The following is a 22,500-nucleotide window of genomic DNA, read 5'->3' on the forward strand; positions in this document are numbered from 1 at the left end:
CTGTCCTCTACCCCTATTTAAAGGAGGAGGGGAGTTGTTTTAACATGTCCAAATTCCCTCAATGTTGACAAGATGAGATAGAAGACAGAAAAGGAAAGAAAAATGTTTTTCTTACTGTGTTATAAAAGTTTGGAGCTGCTGAGAAGCACAGTGGGAGTCTCAGGTGAAATGTCTAAGCGGTAGCTGACTGACACCCTCCGACGTGCTACCCAGATGTGTTTGGAGGAATATCAGACCTGTATGTGAGGTTTCATCTTTATTCATTTGATTTAAAGAGAGTCACCCAGAGTATATCAGTCTAATAACATGACTTGTGCAGTTACATTATAAAACTAAATAGACAATTAGGCAAAACGTTTGCTAGAAATCACTAACAGGGAGTCTAAATGTGCTTATTAAACCTACACTATTTCTGTCAGCCGTTCTGCCACAACTCCAGCAATCCCACTTTTCACATCTTACCTGAGGAGTTAGAAAATACATTGGGTTGATATAATCTGACCCAGAGAGGACTGGCTCCAGCTGTTACTGGAAGTGCTGATAGTTGACACGGCGTTCCCCCCTACTCTCCACTGAGTCACACACCAAACGCCTGCAAGTGGAAAGCACCTTAGGAGCTCCATTTGAAGGTAAAGAGATCTACAGGAAGCTGGCAGCCCTGGCTTCATCCCCACAGAAAGCACTGTAACACTGACACCAGACGGCCATGTGAACTCAACACCCGGCCTGCTACTGTGCTGCTGCTGCGGAGAGAGAGAGAGAAAGAGCTGGGCGAATGCTTTCTGGAGCCCAACCAGGAGGAAGATTACTGAATGGAACCACTCATGGGCTCTAGAGGCTGTGCATTACTTTGTTCTAGAGAGGTCAATTCATAAAACAATCCCAGAGATCCCCAAGCACACATTACTCCCACATCACAGGTCATTTATCAGTTAACCGCACTCCTCCAGTGTGACCGCACTACAGCTTTACGCACTAATCCAACACAGGCTCTGACACGCACAGAGTCACGGGCACACACACATGTACACACATACAGGCACATACACACTCACAAAGACACAATGTGACAGCACAAAAGGGTGTGCACACACGCACACACACCCACTCACCCACACACACAGTCCAGTGTAGTCGTGTTATCAGAGTCCCAGACATTGTGCTCTGTTTGGTGTGTGATGGTAATCAGGCCAGTGGATCGATAACGCTGAGCCAGACTTTGATCCTTCAGCCTTGTGGCTAGCTGGTATTAAGGCCAGGTCTCCACCTCCCTCCCCAAAACCTCCCTCCCCTCCACCCGCCTCCCCTCCACCTGCCTCCCCTCCACCTGCCTCCCAGACTAGAGAACATTGTTCCCTTTGCTCTGAAATGTGAGCCCAATCTACTACAGAGGTACAGGTCAGCAACAAAAGGTCCTTGTCCTGGACATGACTATGACCCGTCTCCCCCTCCCTCGGACCCTGAGACCTCACATTTAGCCAGTAGGTAAAAGATTAACATCGTCTGCCAAAGTACACGTCATTCTCTATTCTGCTGGAGAGGCGTCTGAGCAAGAGCCTGACTAATAATACGTGTACGCTACGCCGCTGCTCTTTGACAACAGGGACTGTCTGGAGGGTAGGGGAGGGGGGTAGTGTCCACTCTCCCTCCAGTCTATCTGCAGCAGAGAGCAGGGTAAGGTGCAGAGGAATCCGACACTGGGGTGAGGTCGGGCCGTCTGGGGAATAACCAATAGATGACTTCTTGTTCCACTAATTCCTTACACAGTAAAACAAGCTCTCTTGGAAGGGAGCCATTCCAATATGTCTATATGAAGTCTGCTGCTGTTAAAAAGCAGGGCAGACAGCACCCTCCAGCCCAGCCCCCTCCCTCCCCCTGACTTCCCCTGGTTCCAGGCTGGCTCAAGAACTCTGCACTGACTGGAGGCTGCTGTACTCTACTGTACTGTATGCCACACTGCCACACTGGAAACCATTCATACAGTATGTCAGTACACTAAAGGTTATACCGAAACAATTATAGGACATTTAGAAGTGTGATGTTTAGGTTATGATAGAAATAGTAATATGAGACTGTCCAACCATAATGCTGAAGATAAGAATAGAATATGATGCAGCATACCAGTATGTTGGTGAATGTTACTGATGTTCAGAGTAGAATATGATGCAGCATACCAGTATGTTGGTGAATGTTACTGATGTTCAGAGTAGAATATGATGCAGCATACCAGTATGTTGGTGAATGTTACTGATGTTCAGAGTAGAATATGATGCAGCATACCAGTATGTTGGTGAATGTTACTGATGTTCAGAGTAGAATATGATGCAGCATACCAGTATGTTGGTGAATGTTACTGATGTTCAGAATAGAATATGATGCAGCATACCAGTATGTTGGTGAATGTTACTGATGTTCAGAGTAGAATATGATGCAGCATACCAGTATGTTGGTGAATGTTACTGATGTTCAGAGTAGAATATGATGCAGCATACCAGCATGTTGGTGAATGTTACTGATGTTCAGAGTAGAATATGATGCAGCATACCAGTATGTTGGTGAATGTTACTGATGTTCAGAGTAGAATATGATGCAGCATACCAGTATGTTGGTGAATGTTACTGATGTTCAGAGTAGAATATGATGCAGCATACCAGTATGTTGGTGAATGTTACTGATGTTCAGAGTAGAATATGATGCAGCATACCAGTATGTTGGTGAATGTTACTGATGTTCAGAGTAGAATATGATGCAGCATACCAGCATGTTGGTGAATGTTACTGATGTTCAGAGTAGAATATGATGCAGCATACCAGCATGTTGGTGAATGTTACTGATGTTCAGAATAGAATATGATGCAGCATACCAGTATGTTGGTGAATGTTACTGATGTTCAGAGTAGAATATGATGCAGCATACCAGTATGTTGGTGAATGTTACTGATGTTCAGAGTAGAATATGATGCAGCATACCAGCATGTTGGTGAATGTTACTGATGTTCAGAATAGAATATGATGCAGCATACCAGTATGTTGGTGAATGTTACTGATGTTCAGAGTAGAATATGATGCAGCATACCAGTATGTTGGTGAATGTTACTGATGTTCAGAGTAGAATATGATGCAGCATACCAGCATGTTGGTGAATGTTACTGATGTTCAGAATAGAATATGATGCAGCATACCAGTATGTTGGTGAATGTTACTGATGTTCAGAGTAGAATATGATGCAGCATACCAGTATGTTGGTGAATGTTACTGATGTTCAGAGTAGAATATGATGCAGCATACCAGTATGTTGGTGAATGTTACTGATGTTCAGAATAGAATATGATGCAGCATACCAGTATGTTGGTGAATGTTACTGATGTTCAGAGTAGAATATGATGCAGCATACCAGTATGTTGGTGAATGTTACTGATGTTCAGAATAGAATATGATGCAGCATACCAGTATGTTGGTGAATGTTACTGATGTTCAGAGTAGAATATGATGCAGCATACCAGTATGTTGGTGAATGTTACTGATGTTCAGAATAGAATATGATGCAGCATACCAGTATGTTGGTGAATGTTACTGATGTTCAGAATAGAATATGATGCAGCATACCAGTATGTTGGTGAATGTTACTGATGTTCAGAGTAGAATATGATGCAGCATACCAGCATGTTGGTGAATGTTACTGATGTTCAGAATAGAATATGATGCAGCATACCAGCATGTTGGTGAATGTTACTGATGTTCAGAGTAGAATATGATGCAGCATACCAGTATGTTGGTGAATGTTACTGATGTTCAGAGTAGAATATGATGCAGCATACCAGTATGTTGGTGAATGTTACTGATGTTCAGAATAGAATATGATGCAGCATACCAGTATGTTGGTGAATGTTACTGATGTTCAGAGTAGAATATGATGCAGCATACCAGTATGTTGGTGAATGTTACTGATGTTCAGAATAGAATATGATGCAGCATACCAGTATGTTGGTGAATGTTACTGATGTTCAGAGTAGAATATGATGCAGCATACCAGTATGTTGGTGAATGTTACTGATGTTCAGAATAGAATATGATGCAGCATACCAGTATGTTGGTGAATGTTACTGATGTTCAGAATAGAATATGATGCAGCATACCAGTATGTTGGTGAATGTTACTGATGTTCAGAGTAGAATATGATGCAGCATACCAGTATGTTGGTGAATGTTACTGATGTTCAGAGTAGAATATGATGCAGCATACCAGTATGTTGGTGAATGTTACTGATGTTCAGAGTAGAATATGATGCAGCATACCAGTATGTTGGTGAATGTTACTGATGTTCAGAATAGAATATGATGCAGCATACCAGTATGTTGGTGAATGTTACTGATGTTCAGAATAGAATATGATGCAGCATACCAGTATGTTGGTGAATGTTACTGATGTTCAGAATAGAATATGATGCAGCATACCAGTATGTTGGTGAATGTTACTGATGTTCAGAATAGAATATGATGCAGCATACCAGTATGTTGGTGAATGTTACTGATGTTCAGAGTAGAATATGATGCAGCATACCAGTATGTTGGTGAATGTTACTGATGTTCAGAATAGAATATGATGCAGCATACCAGTATGTTGGTGAATGTTACTGATGTTCAGAGTAGAATATGATGCAGCATACCAGTATGTTGGTGAATGTTACTGATGTTCAGAATAGAATATGATGCAGCATACCAGTATGTTGGTGAATGTTACTGATGTTCAGAGTAGAATATGATGCAGCATACCAGTATGTTGGTGAATGTTACTGATGTTCAGAATAGAATATGATGCAGCATACCAGTATGTTGGTGAATGTTACTGATGTTCAGAATAGAATATGATGCAGCATACCAGTATGTTGGTGAATGTTACTGATGTTCAGAATAGAATATGATGCAGCATACCAGTATGTTGGTGAATGTTACTGATGTTCAGAATAGAATATGATGCAGCATACCAGTATGTTGGTGAATGTTACTGATGTTCAGAGTAGAATATGATGCAGCATACCAGTATGTTGGTGAATGTTACTGATGTTCAGAATAGAATATGATGCAGCATACCAGTATGTTGGTGAATGTTACTGATGTTCAGAATAGAATATGATGCAGCATACCAGTATGTTGGTGAATGTTACTGATGTTCAGAATAGAATATGATGCAGCATACCAGTATGTTGGTGAATGTTACTGATGTTCAGAATAGAATATGATGCAGCATACCAGTATGTTGGTGAATGTTACTGATGTTCAGAATAGAATATGATGCAGCATACCAGTATGTTGGTGAATGTTACTGATGTTCAGAATAGAATATGATGCAGCATACCAGTATGTTGGTGAATGTTACTGATGTTCAGAATAGAATATGATGCAGCATACCAGTATGTTGGTGAATGTTACTGATGTTCAGAGTAGAATATGATGCAGCATACCAGTATGTTGGTGAATGTTACTGATGTTCAGAATAGAATATGATGCAGCATACCAGTATGTTGGTGAATGTTACTGATGTTCAGAGTAGAATATGATGCAGCATACCAGTATGTTGGTGAATGTTACTGATGTTCAGAATAGAATATGATGCAGCATACCAGTATGTTGGTGAATGTTACTGATGTTCAGAATAGAATATGATGCAGCATACCAGTATGTTGGTGAATGTTACTGATGTTCAGAATAGAATATGATGCAGCATACCAGTATGTTGGTGAATGTTACTGATGTTCAGAATAGAATATGATGCAGCATACCAGCATGTTGGTGAATGTTACTGATGTTCAGTAAATTGGTTGAAGCATTAACATGTTAAGAGTACAAAGCAGAAGAATGAAGCTACTCCCCTGAGAATAGACGTGATCAATGTAGATTCAACAGAAATGGTGTACTTAATGCAAATTCTTGAGTCTCAAATACCTTAAATGTAATTTAAGTTTGTAAATATTTAAAGTAATTCGATTTGTATTGAATATAATATATAATATCAAAGATAGGCCTTGGGGTTGAAATGTTATGTAGGGTACAAAAGCTGCTTTCATGATACTCTCTCTCTCGCACACAGAGGCGAGCACACACAGACACACATACGTACACACCCACACTATCCCCTCTCCCAAATAAATGTCCTACTATTCCAGAACCAGATTCTTACATTACTACCACCTCTACAATGTTACATTTCCAGAAAACATGAGATCTGTGTGGATGTTTTTTGTTAGGCACACAATGAAATAGAAGGGAAAAAATCATATTCTGGCATGGTCTGGTCATGAAATTCAAAAGGTTTGCAGTAAACTGGTCAAATCCATGGGGACTCCCTCAAACTGCATGGGTAATGACAGGAAAGATGCAAACAGACATAAACAAACCCACAAGTGAGTCTGGGCCTGGCATCATTATCCTGCGTATACATCCCACCTCTATGGGATTGGGAATAAGCAGAATGCCTCTGACCCTCACTGCAGGGGGGCGGGTGGAGTTGTAAAAGAGGTCGGACACGGCCTAGTCAGAGAGCCCCCACCATAACCACGGTGAACAGGCTGGGGGGATGTGAGGAATAGAAGGGTATGAACATGTGAAGCGTAGGAGAAAATGTGAAATACTATTGGAATATGCCTGTGAAATCCTCCAATCCCTCAACATACTGTTAGGAAAGGCCCATCTCTGAGGGGCAGAAACACATGCTCTCCACATAGCATTTTATATTTAATTATTTCTCTTCTGATACTTTTCATGTGTAAATCATCCCTTGTAAAAATATACTTCTGATGTACAGTAATTTTTCTGATATTTTCTCATATAATTCGGGTTTATTTAAAACCAACATATGATTTACATTTTTACTTTAAACATCTACTGTTTCTGTGAATATAAAAGAACACAAAACAATTCTAACAACCTCACCATTGTGGAGACTGGGTGGGAGACTGAGCGGGAGACTGGAGTGAGCTAATAAGAGACTGCAGTGTGTCTGGTGGTGGGACAGAGAGCTGGCTGGCTGGCGTTGGACCACCCCTAATCTAATAATGGCATTGTCCACACGGCGGCTGGCTGGCCTATGGGCTGGAGGCTGGTCAGGAGGGGGCTGGAGGAGCAGGGGAGGACTTCCCCTTCTTCCTGTCCTCTCCTCTGCTCCCTCCACTCCACTCTGCACATAGACTGAGCCTCTGTCTTCACAATTGCCTCCCAGCTGCTGTGCCTTGGGAAAACAACAGAGTGGGCTCTGTTGTCCGGCAGAAAGCACGATTGTTACGAGGGACCACTTTATTACAGGCACATGAGTGTGCCGAGACTTTAAAACACGCTCAAATGTCATGTGCACACCAAGTGATGGGGAAGAATAATTCTGGAGAAAAAAATACCTAAAAAACAAAACAATTCTGTGTCTGAATAATGGTGCAGAACAGAACGGGCCATTCATTGTGTTCCATAGGGAATGCTTGGACTCTCCTCCGCCCAAAAACAAAAAGGGTATTTTTTTGCTGCCATGGGCTGAATGCTTTGCTTTGCCACCCCGGCCCTAAGAAAACACGGGCCCCCTTTCTCCCTGCCGGCTGGCCGCACACACTAGATCCTATTAATGCAGCCCTCTCCCTGTGAGTGTGCCCACTGTGGAGGCCGAGGGCTGCGCAGAGCCAACGCAAAGACAAAACAGTTTGCTCAACATTAGCAGGGAAAACACTGGCCGAGCGGAGAGGGAGAGGAAGAGGAAACTAAGTCAACTTCACACTGGAGGATGTGTTCTCCGTCAACTGATATTTTCCTTCAGAGCACGGGGTCCAATGAGTGCCAAGTATAAGGCGACTGGCCACCTCCATCCAGGAAAGGATTATGGGGAGCAATAGAGTTGTAAACAGGTGCTTTATAATGATATTCAGAGGTCATAGAGTACGGCCTTATGTATCATAGCTACAGTTGGCCTCGTTTCACTATCAATAATGAGCTGTAAAGTGCTCCTGTTAGGGTTATGAAGTGTATTTAACAGTACTGTCTTATCACAGAGCTCACTAGGTTCCCTAATGCCTGATGAGATGCACTACAGCTCCAGTGATCTGCTGTCTTGTGTTGATTACTGTTATCACTAGCATTGAGCTACTATGAGAGGCTGCAGGATCCTGGCATAAATTACTAAATCCCAGTGCTTGTTTGGAATCCCCTCAGGTGACTAATTTAAGGCAGACACTCAGGTGTGACTTTACACATTACAACTGTTCATGTGACAGCCCTTGTCAAGATGCATGCAGTTCATTAACGCAGCCTAAACAGGCGAGGTGTGGGAACACAAAGACGCTGCGCTGCCCTGCTGATAATTACAAGACCGCTAGGAGATGTTGTGTCATTAACATTAATAATGGAGGCGTGTTTATGTACATGCTTACATCACCAACAAAGACATGTGTGTTCCTAGCATATGTTCCCCACACAAATGTGCCTTTGTGTGCCAGGCAGGCAGCCTCTATGAACCCATCACATCGTGTAAGTACTGGGGATGTGTATCTTTCAACGTTTACACTCTCTACAGTTTGCCATTCACAAGCTAGGGCCCAGTGTCAGAGGAAATGGTGCCTAATGCAATAATAAGTCCATTCAATATCCCCACTCTCTGTGTGTACCTTAACCCTGACCTAACGAAGAAAAGGAAGCCGGAAGAGTCTTTCAGCGGCAAGGCAGATGTACGTCGACAAAACCTACAGAACGAATCGTCCCAGATAGCCTGCACTGTTTATATTCATAATGTGTGAATTTGTTTTAACAGGCCAGCGACATTACTAGTCTTGCTGTTCGTCCACTTAGCTTAATTTCCAAACCATCACAGCCATTGCTGAGGTTGTATCTATTAAGCCCTGTTTGTCCATCATTAAGTTTTAACAGGGGCGCGAAAGCTTTATTGTTCAAATTGCACACAACTTTATTTAACGTCAGCGTTTCTTCTGCTTCCTGACAAGAAGTCACATTTCATAACTAATTAAATTGAGCCCAACACAGGCCACTAAATGGAATTATTTGCATTCAAGTGTCAATATATTAAATCACTGGGGCTAATGAGTTGGGTCAACACTTTCTTTTATCTCTAGTCTTGCATGTGCACATCTTCATCAGCTAACAGTCTCCTTTAACTGGTGGGCGAGCATGTTATGTAGGGCTGGATCTTTAGAGCTATCTCCCTCCCTGGGCTCAAGCCAAGCTGATATGATGAGACCGTTAGGGCCCCCGAATAATCCCACTACTGCCAGCCTAGCTAACACCGTCTGGAAACACGCTATCACTCACTGCTCTATTATTCTCTTGCTATAATGCTAGTAGTTGATCTGGCTGGGCTAATTGGGGAACTTACACATTCCCTTTAACAATGTCTATTTTGGTGCGTTTTGCCAATGCATTAACAAGAATCTCTTAGAAGATCATTTGCGCCCTGGAAAACAACAGAAACATCTGAGAGGCATAAATTAGGAGCCATTATCTTTGTTCAATTAGCAGTCACCCTTGTGTTTATCTAAAGTTCATTTGAAATGATTCCCCATTATATGGTAGCAGTGTGCTTTGTTCTCACTAAAATGTTAAACAAATAAAATGTTGTGTGCAATTACCGTTCATTGGATTACAAGGGCAAAGCATATTGTGTGTAGACTACAGTACAGTACAGGCTCCCGAGTGGCGCAGCGGTCTAAGGCACTGCCTCTCAGTGCAAGAGGTGTCATTACAGACCCTGGTTCGATCCCGGGCTGTATCACGGCAGTGATCGGGAGTCCCATAGGGCGACGCACAATTGGCCCAGCATCGTCCGGGTTAGGGGAGGGTTTGGCCGGGGTAGGTCGGGGTAGGTCGTCATTGTAAATAAGAATTTGTTCTTAACTGACTTGCCTAGTTAAATTAAATTAAAATACAGTAAGCCAGTAAATTGGGGGAATTACTGTATAGGCTTGTGTCACATGATCTTCAGATCGGGTGTGATGGGCAAGGTACCCTATTACAATGACTGTAAATAATGAAAATCGAGCAGGAGCCAGAGTGACCTTTAAAGACTATGGCACCGGGCAGAAACCACTTGGTCTGGGGGTGGATCCCACTCTTGCATTTGTCCTGATAATCTCCTGTATGTTCCACTATAGGTTAGAATGCTACGAGTCATGTTCAAGGAATAAGTGTGAGACACACAAATAGGAGAGCCACACAGCACACTGCTGCAGTAGGACTGGAGCGGTTCACCTGCACACTGACTAGCATAGCATTAGTAGCACCTTACAGACAGACAGACAGACAGACAGACAGACAGACAGACAGACAGACAGACAGACAGACAGACAGACAGACAGACAGACAGACAGACAGACAGACAGACAGACAGACAGACAGACAGACAGACAGACAGACAGACAGACAGACAGACAGACAGACAGACAGACAGACAGACAGACAGACAGAGGCATCTCTCTGTGCCCATATAGAGGGGAGAGGGATTGTTGCCTTCATTCAAAAACCAATGTGTGTGACACAAAGGGCTCTGTGTTTAATTAGGAGGTCCCTATTGCCTGGGCAGACAGGACCCGCTTTTATAGAGCTTCCCCTGTGAATTCTATCAGCGCTTTGCAACACTGGGACATGGAGCTGCATCCTGAAAGTCTCTAAACAGGCTGCTATTCTTTCTCATGTGTTTTTGTTGGATTTCAAAAACAGACTCAGAGAGACAGCGTAAGACTGGTAGGTTAATAAAAGCAAATGATGTATTCAGGAATTTGTGGCGTAGTCTGTTCATCAATGATAATGGTGAAGAAGAAAAAAGTGATTAAATTACAGCTCAATGAGTATTTGCATGTAATGGAATTAATTCTACCTTGAGACAGACACACGTGTGTAACTTCAACAGTATGCCAATTTGAGCCTTTAAACGCACATACTGTCAAAAATGGTTTGATTGTGTAAAGGAACCTTTAATGTGTCAACCAGGGAATTTATTGAAAGTTCCCTAGTCATACCCCCAAAATATATATCAAGTGAGAAAGGAAGCTGCTACTGATTAACCCTTTATTGGGGCCCTGGCCTGGCTAGCCCCTGGGCCCTGGACCCCTGGGCCTGTCATGCTTCTTCAAGCTCTACTGCTGTTAAATGACCACAGCAAAGGGAGGGAGGGAGGCCGGCTCTACGGCCCTAGGGATACTGTGCTGCACATATGAGAGGAATCAGGCCCTCACTAGCTCTTGAGCAGGGCCATATGTCTGTATGTCTGTCTGTTTGTCAGCCAGCCAGACCCCTGAAAGTAGAGCTTCTCCTCAGGCTCTCTCTACACCTTCTCTATGTTAACACTCACCTATAACACACTGATAAACACACAAACTCATAGGATACACAAACATACACACACAAATACAAGCACGGACATATAAACATATAAAGACACCCACACACATGTACACAAGTTCTACATTATGTGTGAGTTGTTGTGTTGTGGTGTTGCTGTGCTTTATAGGAGTGTGTCTGCCTGGCAGGCTAGGATGTGGAGGTGGTTAGCTAGCCCTTGTGTAATTAAATAGTATCTTTAATCTGGGAACTGTCTGCAGCTATTATCATTTAACCCTTAGAAGTCCCCTGCTGTTCCTCCACACCATTTAAAACCACATGTGAGGAAACCTTTTCCACTTTGAAGTGAGGGCTGACAACAAGGCACTGGTCTTTTCTCTTTTAACTAAGGCAATGGAACTTCTTTAAAGCCAAACAACAAGTACCAGCACACTCTGTGCTCTTGGTAGATGCTATGGGGCGCAAAATATTATTGTTGTAGTATTGTTTGTATTACATTATATATTTTTTTTAACTTCGTATATTTTTGTAGTAACATAAATAAATGTAATATTTCAATAACCTTAAGTCCAAAATAGCTCCAAATAGAACACAGATCTAAGAACAATAATTCTCTATATAAAGTGAATCTACAATAGGCATCATTCCCAGCCAGAGGCATAAATAGAGATGAATAAAGTGAGTGGATCAGTGGACGGTATAAGTCCTGGGAGGGGTGTGGATGTAGCCACCCTGTACAGGCTGGAGGGCTTGGTGGAGAGGGGGGTGGGGGATTGAGGGAGAGGGGGTTGGGGGTTGGGGGATTGGTGGAGAGGGGGTTGGGAGATTGGGGGAGAGGGGTTTGGGAGATTGGGGGAGAGGGGGTTGGGAGATTGGGGGAGAGGGGGTTGGGAGGTGGAGGAGTAGGGGTTGACAGCGGAAGACAGTCACGTGGAGGTCCTTCACATGAACAGGAGGAGGAAAAGCAGCTCTGAGCTAGATAAGTAGAACCAGACCTGGCCAATGACGAGAGCGTTTAAGGCTGCTGGATTAAAAGAGTGAACCAACAATGGTCTCCATAGAAACTCATATCAGTGGGATCTTTATATCACTGCTAAACATACGGTGCAACAATGCCAGCTCAGAGTTATAATTATAAACATAGGTAATAAAGTATGGATTGTTATTGTGTTATTGTGAATGTGAGGACAGACAGACACATTGTAATTGACCTAACAGGGTTTTTCTGATTAAAAGCATCCCCCCCATTTCATCTGGGGAGCTCCGTTCTTCAACCTGCACCGTGTGAAGATAAAGTTCAGCCTTTCAGGGAATATTTATTATCTTGTGTGTGTGTGTGTGTGTGTGTGTGTGTGTGTGTGTGTGTGTGTGTGTGTGTGTGTGTGTGTGTGTGTGTGTGTGTGTGTGTGTGTGTGTGTGTGTGTGTGTGTATGTGTGTGTGTGTGTGTGTGTGTGTGTGTGTGTGTGTGTGTGTGTGTGTGTGTGTGTGTGTGTGTGTGTGTGTGTGTGTGTGTGTGTGTCACTTCGACTCACACCGTACCAGCCCCATCTTTCAGGAATGCATGGACTGTTGCCATCTCCATGCACAGGAGATACACGGCAGCTCGGAAGCCTCGTGAGAGAGCAGGAATTTCCACCTGGCCTATATCTGTGTGAGAGCAGAGGGGCTGGAGGATTGGGGGCTTTGTGGGGATGGGGCCTGGGGGATGGAGGGATGGGGCATGGGCAAGGACAGCTAACTGTTACTATAGCCAGAGAGCTGCACTCCATCACAGCACGGCAAGGCAGCCCCCCCCCCCGCAAACCTCTCTGACCCCCACCTGTCATCACAACCTCCCAGTCAGTTGGCCCCTGTGGGCAGGGAGCAGACCTTCAAACAATTACTACCCCCAATAGACTGACCTATGGGTCCTCTGCGACTGGAGTTGCCCCTGGGTTGGATCAAATACAGCCATTAGAAAAACGAATGAAAATTCCTCCAATCCATGGCGATTATCTCTATATAAAAATATCCTCTTCACAGAAACATGTGTTCGGCCAACAACAGCAGTCACCACCATTTTATTAAGTAATTTCATAGACTGCTACCCATGCTGCTAACATATGGCTGTGCTGCCATTCACTCCTATATAATTACAGAAAGCCATATGTAAGACTCAGACGTTAAAATAAAACCGGATTTGTTGCAATTGGGGAAGAATAAAAAGTGGGTGTGATTGTCAAGGAGACAGCCCCTAACAGTCCAATCGAGTGCCGGTCGATGTGGCTGATTGATGCAGAGGCTAAACAAACAGGCAGAACAGAGCTCTGCTTAGCATCTATTTCTGCCTTTCTGTCTCCTTAACTCACTGGCTTTCCATGGCCGCATTCACACAGCTTTGATGACTCTGTTATGTAAGAAACACATGCTCTGTTACGGATCAGATTTACTTCAACATTTTGCTTTTAATTGTCACAAGCCTCTAGTTGATTCCCTAATGGTGTTTATCAAGTTTAATACTTGATTCACATAACAGTAATCCTCTCCCTGAGCGGAATTTAACAATAACAAGGGACAGCTAGAGGAACAAAAAACGAGTTTAAAAAAAAAACACAGAGCCTTGAGCTTTAAACTTTTGATAAGCCCCTAACACCATAATCAAAACATCTGCTATCTTAAAACAAGTGACATTGTAATCCCAAAGGACAAAGAATCCATCTCTCTCCCTCCTCTAAGTAGAACTAGATGAAAAGAGAGAGAAGGCCATTCAAAAGGAGACTCAAATAAATTGGACCGTGTCTTGTTCCAGACCGCTCTGCCTGTTTCTGCACACCCCTCCCTAACTCCCTCAGTCCTTTCCTCTCTCCCTCTCTCCCTCCCTCCCTCCCTCCCTAAAAGAAAACCCCTGAAAGTGCATGGCATGCCAGGGAGGGTGTCCAGTTACGGTCCTGGTGGTTTTATTTGGACTCCTCCGGTCCGGTTTACAGCCCCCACTGATGTGATCAGTTACATCATCAATACAGCACCAGAATCTGAAGCGTTTCCCCCTGGAGCCAAACTACAAGCACTTTGATGGTGAAGAGGAGGATCTCTAGTAAAGCCCACTGTTCTCCATACTAACAGCAGGGTAACCCAATCCCCCAGTGCTGTTTTACTACTGCTAAAAGTCTGCAACACGCAGGCTGGAAGATTGTTTAGAGTACTAATTCACTCAAAGCTGTTGTATATTAAGAGGACGGGGGCATTTTTAAGAGCAGAAAACAGAGTGCCGACGAGGTGCCTCGCTACCTCGCCCCGGCCTGCCTCATCCCCCCCCTCATCCCTTTGGTTGGCCATCTTTACGAGCAGCCAGACCAGCCCCACAGAGGACAGAGTAAAACTGGGTCACGAGGGGAGAAAATGTAATGAAGTAAGCATTAAAGGACTTGCGGTAGGATAAACAAAATGTCTAACATGATCAAACTGATTTGAAGTTGTTGTGAGATTAATCTATGCTTGATAAGGGCCTGGTGAGGGTTGTAAACAAGCAGACAGACTGAGGGGAGTGCAGCAGATGGTGTAAATATGTGTCTCTTTTGTTTAATTGTAGATATAGTGGTGTTTCATCAGGACAGATCACAGGGACAGAGATCTTTACATCTAGGGGCCTCTCTATCTGTTTGAAATAGATCCATACACTTTCAGTACCTCCCCAAGTGTGGTGGAAGAGATTTAACACCCTCGTCCCTGAACTGCTCATCAAGGGGAATTTCCAGGTAGCACATTAGTCTTTAACCACAGCATGAAAAGTATGATGTGTTGTGGTGATGTGTGAGTGAGCCCAGGAGTAAAGAGTCCTTATTAAGGGGACTTGTTTCCAGGGCATAGGGTGCTCTATTCTAGAGTGTATGCTAGTGAGGGTACTGTGCTAGAGAGCAGAGTGAGTTCATCTTTAGTGGAGTGATGGGAAGTCATTTCTCACAAACACTGTGGACAGTGACAGCAGCACCAGAGTGGCCAGCTCTCTGGCCCCTCCAGCAGAAGCAGACATTGACAGTGGGGCCTTTCTCTTGGGAAGTGCACTTGAAAGAGGGATGTTTATGGCCCAGCACTAAATTAACGCACTAAATTAACGCACTAAATTTTAGTGCTGGGCCATTGTTTATGGCCCAGCACTAAATCCTGCTTTTGTGCTTAATGCCGTGTAAATCCAAGGGGTTTGCTTTGCTGCTATGCCTCCACACATCACAGGGACTGGGGACTGGGGAGAGCCCTGGAGGAGTGGAGAGGGAAGGGGGTGAAGAGGGGATCTATAGCCCCCTCCACCATTCAACTGGGACCCTTACAAAGTACGCCTACTACAGGAGGGACAGATTCTCAGCAAGGGAAAACATGTTTACTTCAAAGTATGGAACTGATAATGAAGCCATTTGTGATGGTGAATTGAGAAGAGAATGATGTTTTAATGATCCTCCTCAAAACAGAGAACAGAGACAGAGACAGAGACAGAGAGAGTGAGAGAGAGAGAGAGAGAGAGAGAGAGAGAGAGAGAGAGAGAGAGAGAGAGAGAGAGAGAGAGAGAGAGAGAGAGAGAGAGAGAGAGAGAGAGAGAGAGACAGAGAGAGTGAGAGAGAGAGAGAGAGAGAGAGAGAGAGAGAGAGAGAGAGAGAGAGAGAGAGAGACAGAGAGAGAGACAGAGAGAGAGAGAGAGAGAGTGAGAGAGACAGAGAGAGAGAGAGAGAGAGAGAAACAGAGAGAGAGAGTGAGAGAGAGACAGAGAGAGAGACAGAGAGAGAGAGAGAGAGAGAGAGAGAGAGAGAGAGAGAGAGAGAGAGAGAGAGAGAGAGAGAGAGAGAGAGAGACAGAGACAGAGAGAGAGAGAGTGAGAGAGAGAGAGAGAGAGAGAGAGAGAGACAGAGAGAGAGAGAGAGAGAGAGAGAGAGAGAGGGTGTGTGTTGGTAGTGAATGTGTGTTGGTAGTGGGTGTGTGTTGGTGGTGGGTGTGTGTCGGTAGTGAGTGTGTGTTGGTAGTGGGTGTGTGTTGGTAGTGAGTGTGTGTTGGTAGTGGGTGTGTGTTGGTAGTGGGTGTGTGTTGGTAGTGGGTGTGTGTCGGTAGTGAGTGTGTGTTGGTAGTGGGTGTGTGTTGGTAGTGGGTGTGTGTTGGTAGTGGGTGTGTGTTGGTAGTGAGTGTGTGATGGTAGTGGGTGTGTGTTGGTAGTGGGTGTGTGTTGGTAGTGGGTGTGTGTTGGTAGTGGGTGTATGTTGGTAGTGGGTGTGTGTTGGTAGTGAGTGTGTGTTGGTAGTGAGTGTGTGTCGGTAGTGGGTGTGTGTTGGTAGTGGGTGTGTGTTGGGTGTGTGTTGGTAGTGGGTGTGTGTTGGTAGTGGGTGTGTGTTGGGTGTGTGTTGGTAGTGGGTGTGTGTTGGTAGTGAGTGTGTGTCGGTAGTGGGTGTGTGTTGGTAGTGGGTGTGTGTTGGGTGTGTGTTGGTAGTGGGTGTGTGTTGGTAGTGGGTGTGTGTTGGGTGTGTGTTGGTAGTGGGTGTGTGTTGGTAGTGAGTGTGTGTCGGTAGTGAGTGTGTGTCGGTAGTGAGTGTGTGTCGGTAGTGAGTGTGTGTTGGTTGTGAGTGTGTGTTGGTAGTGGGTGTGTGTTGGTAGTGAGTGTGTGTTGGTAGTGAGTGTGTGTTGGTAGTGGGTGTGTGTTGGTAGTGGGTGTGTGTTGGGTGTGTGTTGGTAGTGGGTGTGTGTTGGTAGTGGGTGTGTGTTGGTAGTGGGTGTGTGTTGGTAGTGAGTGTGTGTTGGTAGTGAGTGTGTGTTGGTAGTGAGTGTGTGTCGGTAGTGGGTGTGTGTTGGTAGTGGGTGTGTGTTGGTAGTGAGTGTGTGTCGGTAGTGAGTGTGTGTCGGTAGTGGGTGTGTGTTGGTAGTGGGTGTGTGTTGGGTGTGTGTTGGTAGTGGGTGTGTGTTGGTAGTGGGTGTGTGTTGGGTGTGTGTCGGTAGTGGGTGTGTGTTGGTAGTGAGTGTGTGTCGGTAGTGAGTGTGTGTCGGTAGTGAGTGTGTGTCGGTAGGGAGTGTGTGTTGGTAGTGGGTGTGTGTTGGTAGTGAGTGTGTGTTGGTAGTGAGTGTGTGTTGGTAGTGGGTGTGTGTTGGTAGTGAGTGTGTGTTGGTAGTGAGTGTGTGTTGGTAGTGGGTGTGTGTTGGTAGTGAGTGTGTGTTGGTAGTGAGTGTGTGTTGGTAGGGAGTGTGTGTTGGTAGTGGGTGTGTGTTGGTAGTGAGTGTGTGTTGGTAGTGAGTGTGTGTTGGTAGTGGGTGTGTGTTGGTAGTGAGTGTGTGTTGGTAGTGAGTGTGTGTTGGTAGTGAGTGTGTGTCGGTAGTGAGTGTGTGTTGGTAGTGGGTGTGTGTTGGTAGTGAGTGTGTGTTGGTAGTGAGTGTGTGTCGGTAGTGGGTGTGTGTCGGTAGGGAGTGTGTGTTGGTAGTGGGTGTGTGTTGGGTGTGTGTTGGTAGTGAGTGTGTGTTGGTAGTGAGTGTGTGTTGGTAGTGGGTGTGTGTTGGTAGGGAGTGTGTGTTGGTAGTGGGTGTGTGTTGGGTGTGTGTTGGTAGTGAGTGTGTGTTGGTAGTGAGTGTGTGTCGGTAGTGGGTGTGTGTCGGTAGGGAGTGTGTGTTGGTAGTGGGTGTGTGTTGGGTGTGTGTTGGTAGTGAGTGTGTGTTGGTAGTGAGTGTGTGTTGGTAGTGGGTGTGTGTTGGTAGTGAGTGTGTGTTGGTAGTGGGTGTGTGTTGGTAGTGGGTGTGTGTTGGTAGTGAGTGTGTGTTGGTAGTGGGTGTGTGTTGGTAGTGAGTGTGTGTTGGTAGTGGGTGTGTGTTGGTAGTGAGTGTGTGTTGGTAGTGGGTGTGTGTTGGTAGTGGGTGTGTGTTGGTAGTGAGTGTGTGTTGGTAGTGGGTGTGTGTCGGTAGTGAGTGTGTGTTGGTAGTGGGTGTGTGTTGGTAGTGGGTGTGTGTTGGTAGTGAGTGTGTGTTGGTAGTGAGTGTGTGTCGGTAGTGGGTGTGTGTCGGTAGGGAGTGTGTGTTGGTAGTGAGTGTGTGTCGGTAGTGAGTGTGTGTTGGTAGTGAGTGTGTGTTGGTAGTGAGTGTGTGTCGGTAGTGAGTGTGTGTTGGTAGTGAGTGTGTGTTGGTAGTGAGTGTGTGTTGGTAGTGGGTGTGTGTTGGTAGTGAGTGTGTGTTGGTAGTGAGTGTGTGTCGGTAGTGAGTGTGTGTCGGTAGTGGGTGTGTGTTGGTAGTGGGTGTGTGTTGGGTGTGTGTTGGTAGTGGGTGTGTGTTGGTAGTGGGTGTGTGTTGGGTGTGTGTTGGTAGTGGGTGTGTGTTGGTAGTGAGTGTGTGTCGGTAGTGGGTGTGTGTCGGTAGTGAGTGTGTGTTGGTAGTGAGTGTGTGTTTTTAGTGGGTGTGTGTTGGTAGTGAGTGTGTGTTGGTAGTGAGTGTGTGTTGGTAGTGGGTGTGTGTTGGTAGTGAGTGTGTGTTTTTAGTGGGTGTGTGTTGGTAGTGAGTGTGTATTGGTAGTGGGTGTGTGTTGGTAGTAGGTGTGTGTTGGTAGTGAGTGTGTGTTGGTAGTGAGTGTGTGTTGGTAGTGGGTGTGTGTTGGTAGTGAGTGTGTGTTGGTAGTGAGTGTGTGTTGGTAGTGGGTGTGTGTTGGTAGTGGGTGTGTGTTGGTAGTGAGTGTGTGTTGGTAGTGGGTGTGTGTTGGTAGTGAGTGTGTGTCGGTAGTGAGTGTGTGTTGGTAGTGAGTGTGTGTCGGTAGTGGGTGTGTGTCGGTAGTGCGTGTGTGTTGGTAGTGGGTGTGTGTTGGTAGTGAGTGTGTGTTGGTAGTGAGTGTGTGTTGGTAGTGAGTGTGTGTCGGTAGTGGGTGTGTGTCGGTAGTGAGTGTGTGTTGGTAGTGGGTGTGTGTTGGTAGTGAGTGTGTGTTGGTAGTGGGTGTGTGTCGGTAGTGGGTGTGTGTTGGTAGGGAGTGTGTGTTGGTAGTGGGTGTGTGTCGGTAGTGAGTGTGTGTCGGTAGTGGGTGTGTGTTGGTAGTGAGTGTGTGTTGGTAGTGAGTGTGTGTTGGTAGTGAGTGTGTGTTGGTAGTGGGTGTGTGTCGGTAGTGGGTGTGTGTTGGTAGTGAGTGTGTGTTGGTAGTGGGTGTGTGTTGGTAGTGAGTGTGTGTTGGTAGTGGGTGTGTGTCGGTAGTGGGTGTGTGTTGGTAGTGAGTGTGTGTTGGTAGTGAGTGTGTGTTGGTAGTGAGTGTGTGTTGGTAGTGAGTGTGTGTCGGTAGTGGGTGTGTGTTGGTAGTGAGTGTGTGTTGGTAGTGGGTGTGTGTTGGTAGTGAGTGTGTGTTGGTAGTGGGTGTGTGTTGGTAGTGGGTGTGTGTTGGTAGTGGGTGTGTGTTGGTAGTGGGTGTGTGTTGGTAGTGAGTGTGTGTTGGTAGTGAGTGTGTGTTGGTAGTGGGTGTGTGTTGGTAGTGGGTGTGTGTTGGTAGTGAGTGTGTGTTGGTAGTGAGTGTGTGTTGGTAGTGGGTGTGTGTCGGTAGGGAGTGTGTGTTGGTAGTGGGTGTGTGTTGGTAGTGAGTGTGTGTTGGTAGTGAGTGTGTGTTGGTAGTGGGTGTGTGTTGGTAGTGAGTGTGTGTTGGTAGTGGGTGTGTGTTGGTAGTGGGTGTGTGTTGGTAGTGAGTGTGTGTTGGTAGTGGGTGTGTGTTGGTAGTGAGTGTGTGTTGGTAGTGGGTGTGTGTTGGTAGTGAGTGTGTGTTGGTAGTGGGTGTGTGTTGGTAGTGAGTGTGTGTTGGTAGTGAGTGTGTGTTGGTAGTGGGTGTGTGTTGGTAGTGAGTGTGTGTTGGTAGTGGGTGTGTGTTGGTAGTGGGTGTGTGTTGGTAGTGAGTGTGTGTTGGTAGTGAGTGTGTGTTGGTAGTGAGTGTGTGTCGGTAGTGAGTGTGTGTCGGTAGTGAGTGTGTGTTGGTAGTGAGTGTGTGTCGGTAGTGAGTGTGTGTTGGTAGTGGGTGTGTGTTGGTAGTGAGTGTGTGTCGGTAGTGAGTGTGTGTTGGTAGTGAGTGTGTGTCGGTAGTGAGTGTGTGTCGGTAGTGGGTGTGTGTTGAGTGTGTGTTGGTAGTGAGTGTGTGTCGGTAGTGAGTGTGTGTTGGTAGTGAGTGTGTGATGGTAGTGCGTGTGTGTTGGTAGTGGGTGTATGTTGGTAGTGGGTGTATGTTGGTAGTGAGTGTGTGTCGGTAGTGAGTGTGTGTTGGTAGTGAGTGTGTGTTGGTAGTGAGTGTGTAGTAGTAGCAGGATAAGTAATAGGTGGGTCATAGGAGAAGACTGCTCCTGGCACCAGACCCACCCTACAGTAAAGCCTTGGATTTCCTCAGACGTCTGGGCTGGGGCAACGGCCTTGACTACAGTTAGCCACTGACCGACCACCCCTACCCAGAGTAGCCAGCCTGTCTGTATCCAACACTCAGCATGGGTGGTCCCTAACCTGACCACACTGTACTGTACTACCTCACCAACACACACGCCCAACACTCCCCACATACACAATCCGCACACTGGCACTCTCCCTCCTCTCCTCTCCTCTCCTCCTGCTACCTCTCATGCTGTTTTCGTTCTTTCTTTCAGCAAATATGCCATGTTTATTTATGGTGCCCTCGTTCCATTTTTCTTGGTCTGTGTCTCGTGTGAATACTCTCGCCCCTCCTCCCCCATTTACATGTTTTTCTCCATTTTCCATAATTACTTAGGGGAGAAAAGAACACAATCCACTTTGGAGAGAAAACGCATGGCAATGACCACCACCATACACACTGACATTACTTCAATAAAACCTTCAATCTGAGCTGAGCATAAAACAAGCGATTCTATGTGCACCTTTATAAATATATTACTCTTGTTCAAGTAAATTAACAAACATTTAAAGGACTAAAACTGAATACTATATTAAACAAACTTCTTCTTCCACCAAAAACAGTATCTCCCTTAGCCACCATATTGATGTGAACAACATTTTTCCCCTCACTAACAATACGCTGTGAACAGTAGCCCCGGTGCTGTCTAAAGGCCTGCCACGTCGCTCAACTGGGATGGTATCATTTCAAAGGCAGCATTTACCAGCCTCTTTCATGTCCCCACCTCCACCCTCCAGGCACTTCTCTCTCTACCAGCAGCAGCATGCTTCATTAGGTGTCGTTACTTTCTCTTCTCTCCATCTTTGTTAATTAGGATGTGATAATTATTCCCCTCCATCTTTACCCTTCCCAATTACCGATGGCCAATTACCATGTAATGTGAATGACGACTGTAAGACAGAGTGACAGAAGAATGAAGCGAAAGAGAAAGAAGGAAGGAGACCCGAGAGAAAGATAAAGGAAGACAGAAAAGTACCAGTGCTGAGCTGTACCAGTGTAATGTCTGTCAGACAGAAACCCATAGAAACCCATGAGATTACACATGTGGCCTGTGGTGGGGTGTGGCTGGGGAAGGTAAGGCCAGTGAGAGAGTGGAAGGGTGAGGGGAACACATGAACGAGCCACTGACCTGAATCTGCTGCTGGAGGATATTGATTTTGTGTTGCTGCTGCAGAAGCTGCTGCTGTTGTCTGGCAATCTGTAGATAAACACCAGAGAAGAAGAGTCACTACAGTCAGAAACATGTTCCTCTCATCTCAGAGTACAGTACATGCTTATACCACTCAGCCAGGCCGGGGACCGACTATCAACTGACACTAAGGAAAACATGACACTGTAACTGCAGGACAGTATTTGCAAACAAGAAGTCATGGTGATCTGAGCCCCATTACAACATACAACACCTGCCTAAAGACATGACAAGTCAACAGTGGCCTTCAGCATTAGTCATAGTATAGCAGAGCTGTAGATGATGTGGCCTTGCTGGCCTAGCTTGTTTTCTGGCTATGTGCTTGCATAGGAGGGCTGTGATGGACAGTCTGAGATGGGGAAGCAGAGACGGAGATTGATGTGTTTACAATGGTGGTAACTGGTGTAGGCTGAGCTGGACCGGGCCGGGCTGGGTAGGAGTGTTCTGTCAGACTCCTATCCCTCTCCTCTGAGTGGCACGGCATCTGCCCGCGAGCAGCCCCCATCTATCCCAGCAGCCTCTCTGTCTAACTACACGCTCGCTTCATTGAGCATGACAACCTAGTTTTAAGTGTCATTTAATTTTCATTTTCAAATATAATTACAAAGTGTTCACTGTAAGATATC

General features: G+C 45.5%; 1 protein-coding gene across 1 annotated transcript in view; it reads right to left on the bottom strand.

Moving 5' to 3' along the window:
- LOC120025342 (transcription factor SOX-6-like) overlaps positions 1–22,500 on the bottom strand; it is a 202,809-nt gene that overhangs the window by 63,920 nt on the left and 116,389 nt on the right. The window contains exon 8 of the mRNA XM_038969875.1: positions 21,815–21,883. Coding sequence (XP_038825803.1) covers positions 21,815–21,883 — 69 coding nt within the window. The remainder of the gene's footprint in view (positions 1–21,814; positions 21,884–22,500) is intronic.

Source organism: Salvelinus namaycush, chromosome 30 (genome assembly GCF_016432855.1).
Source record: "Salvelinus namaycush isolate Seneca chromosome 30, SaNama_1.0, whole genome shotgun sequence".
NCBI classification, from domain to species: Eukaryota; Metazoa; Chordata; class Actinopteri; order Salmoniformes; family Salmonidae; genus Salvelinus; species Salvelinus namaycush.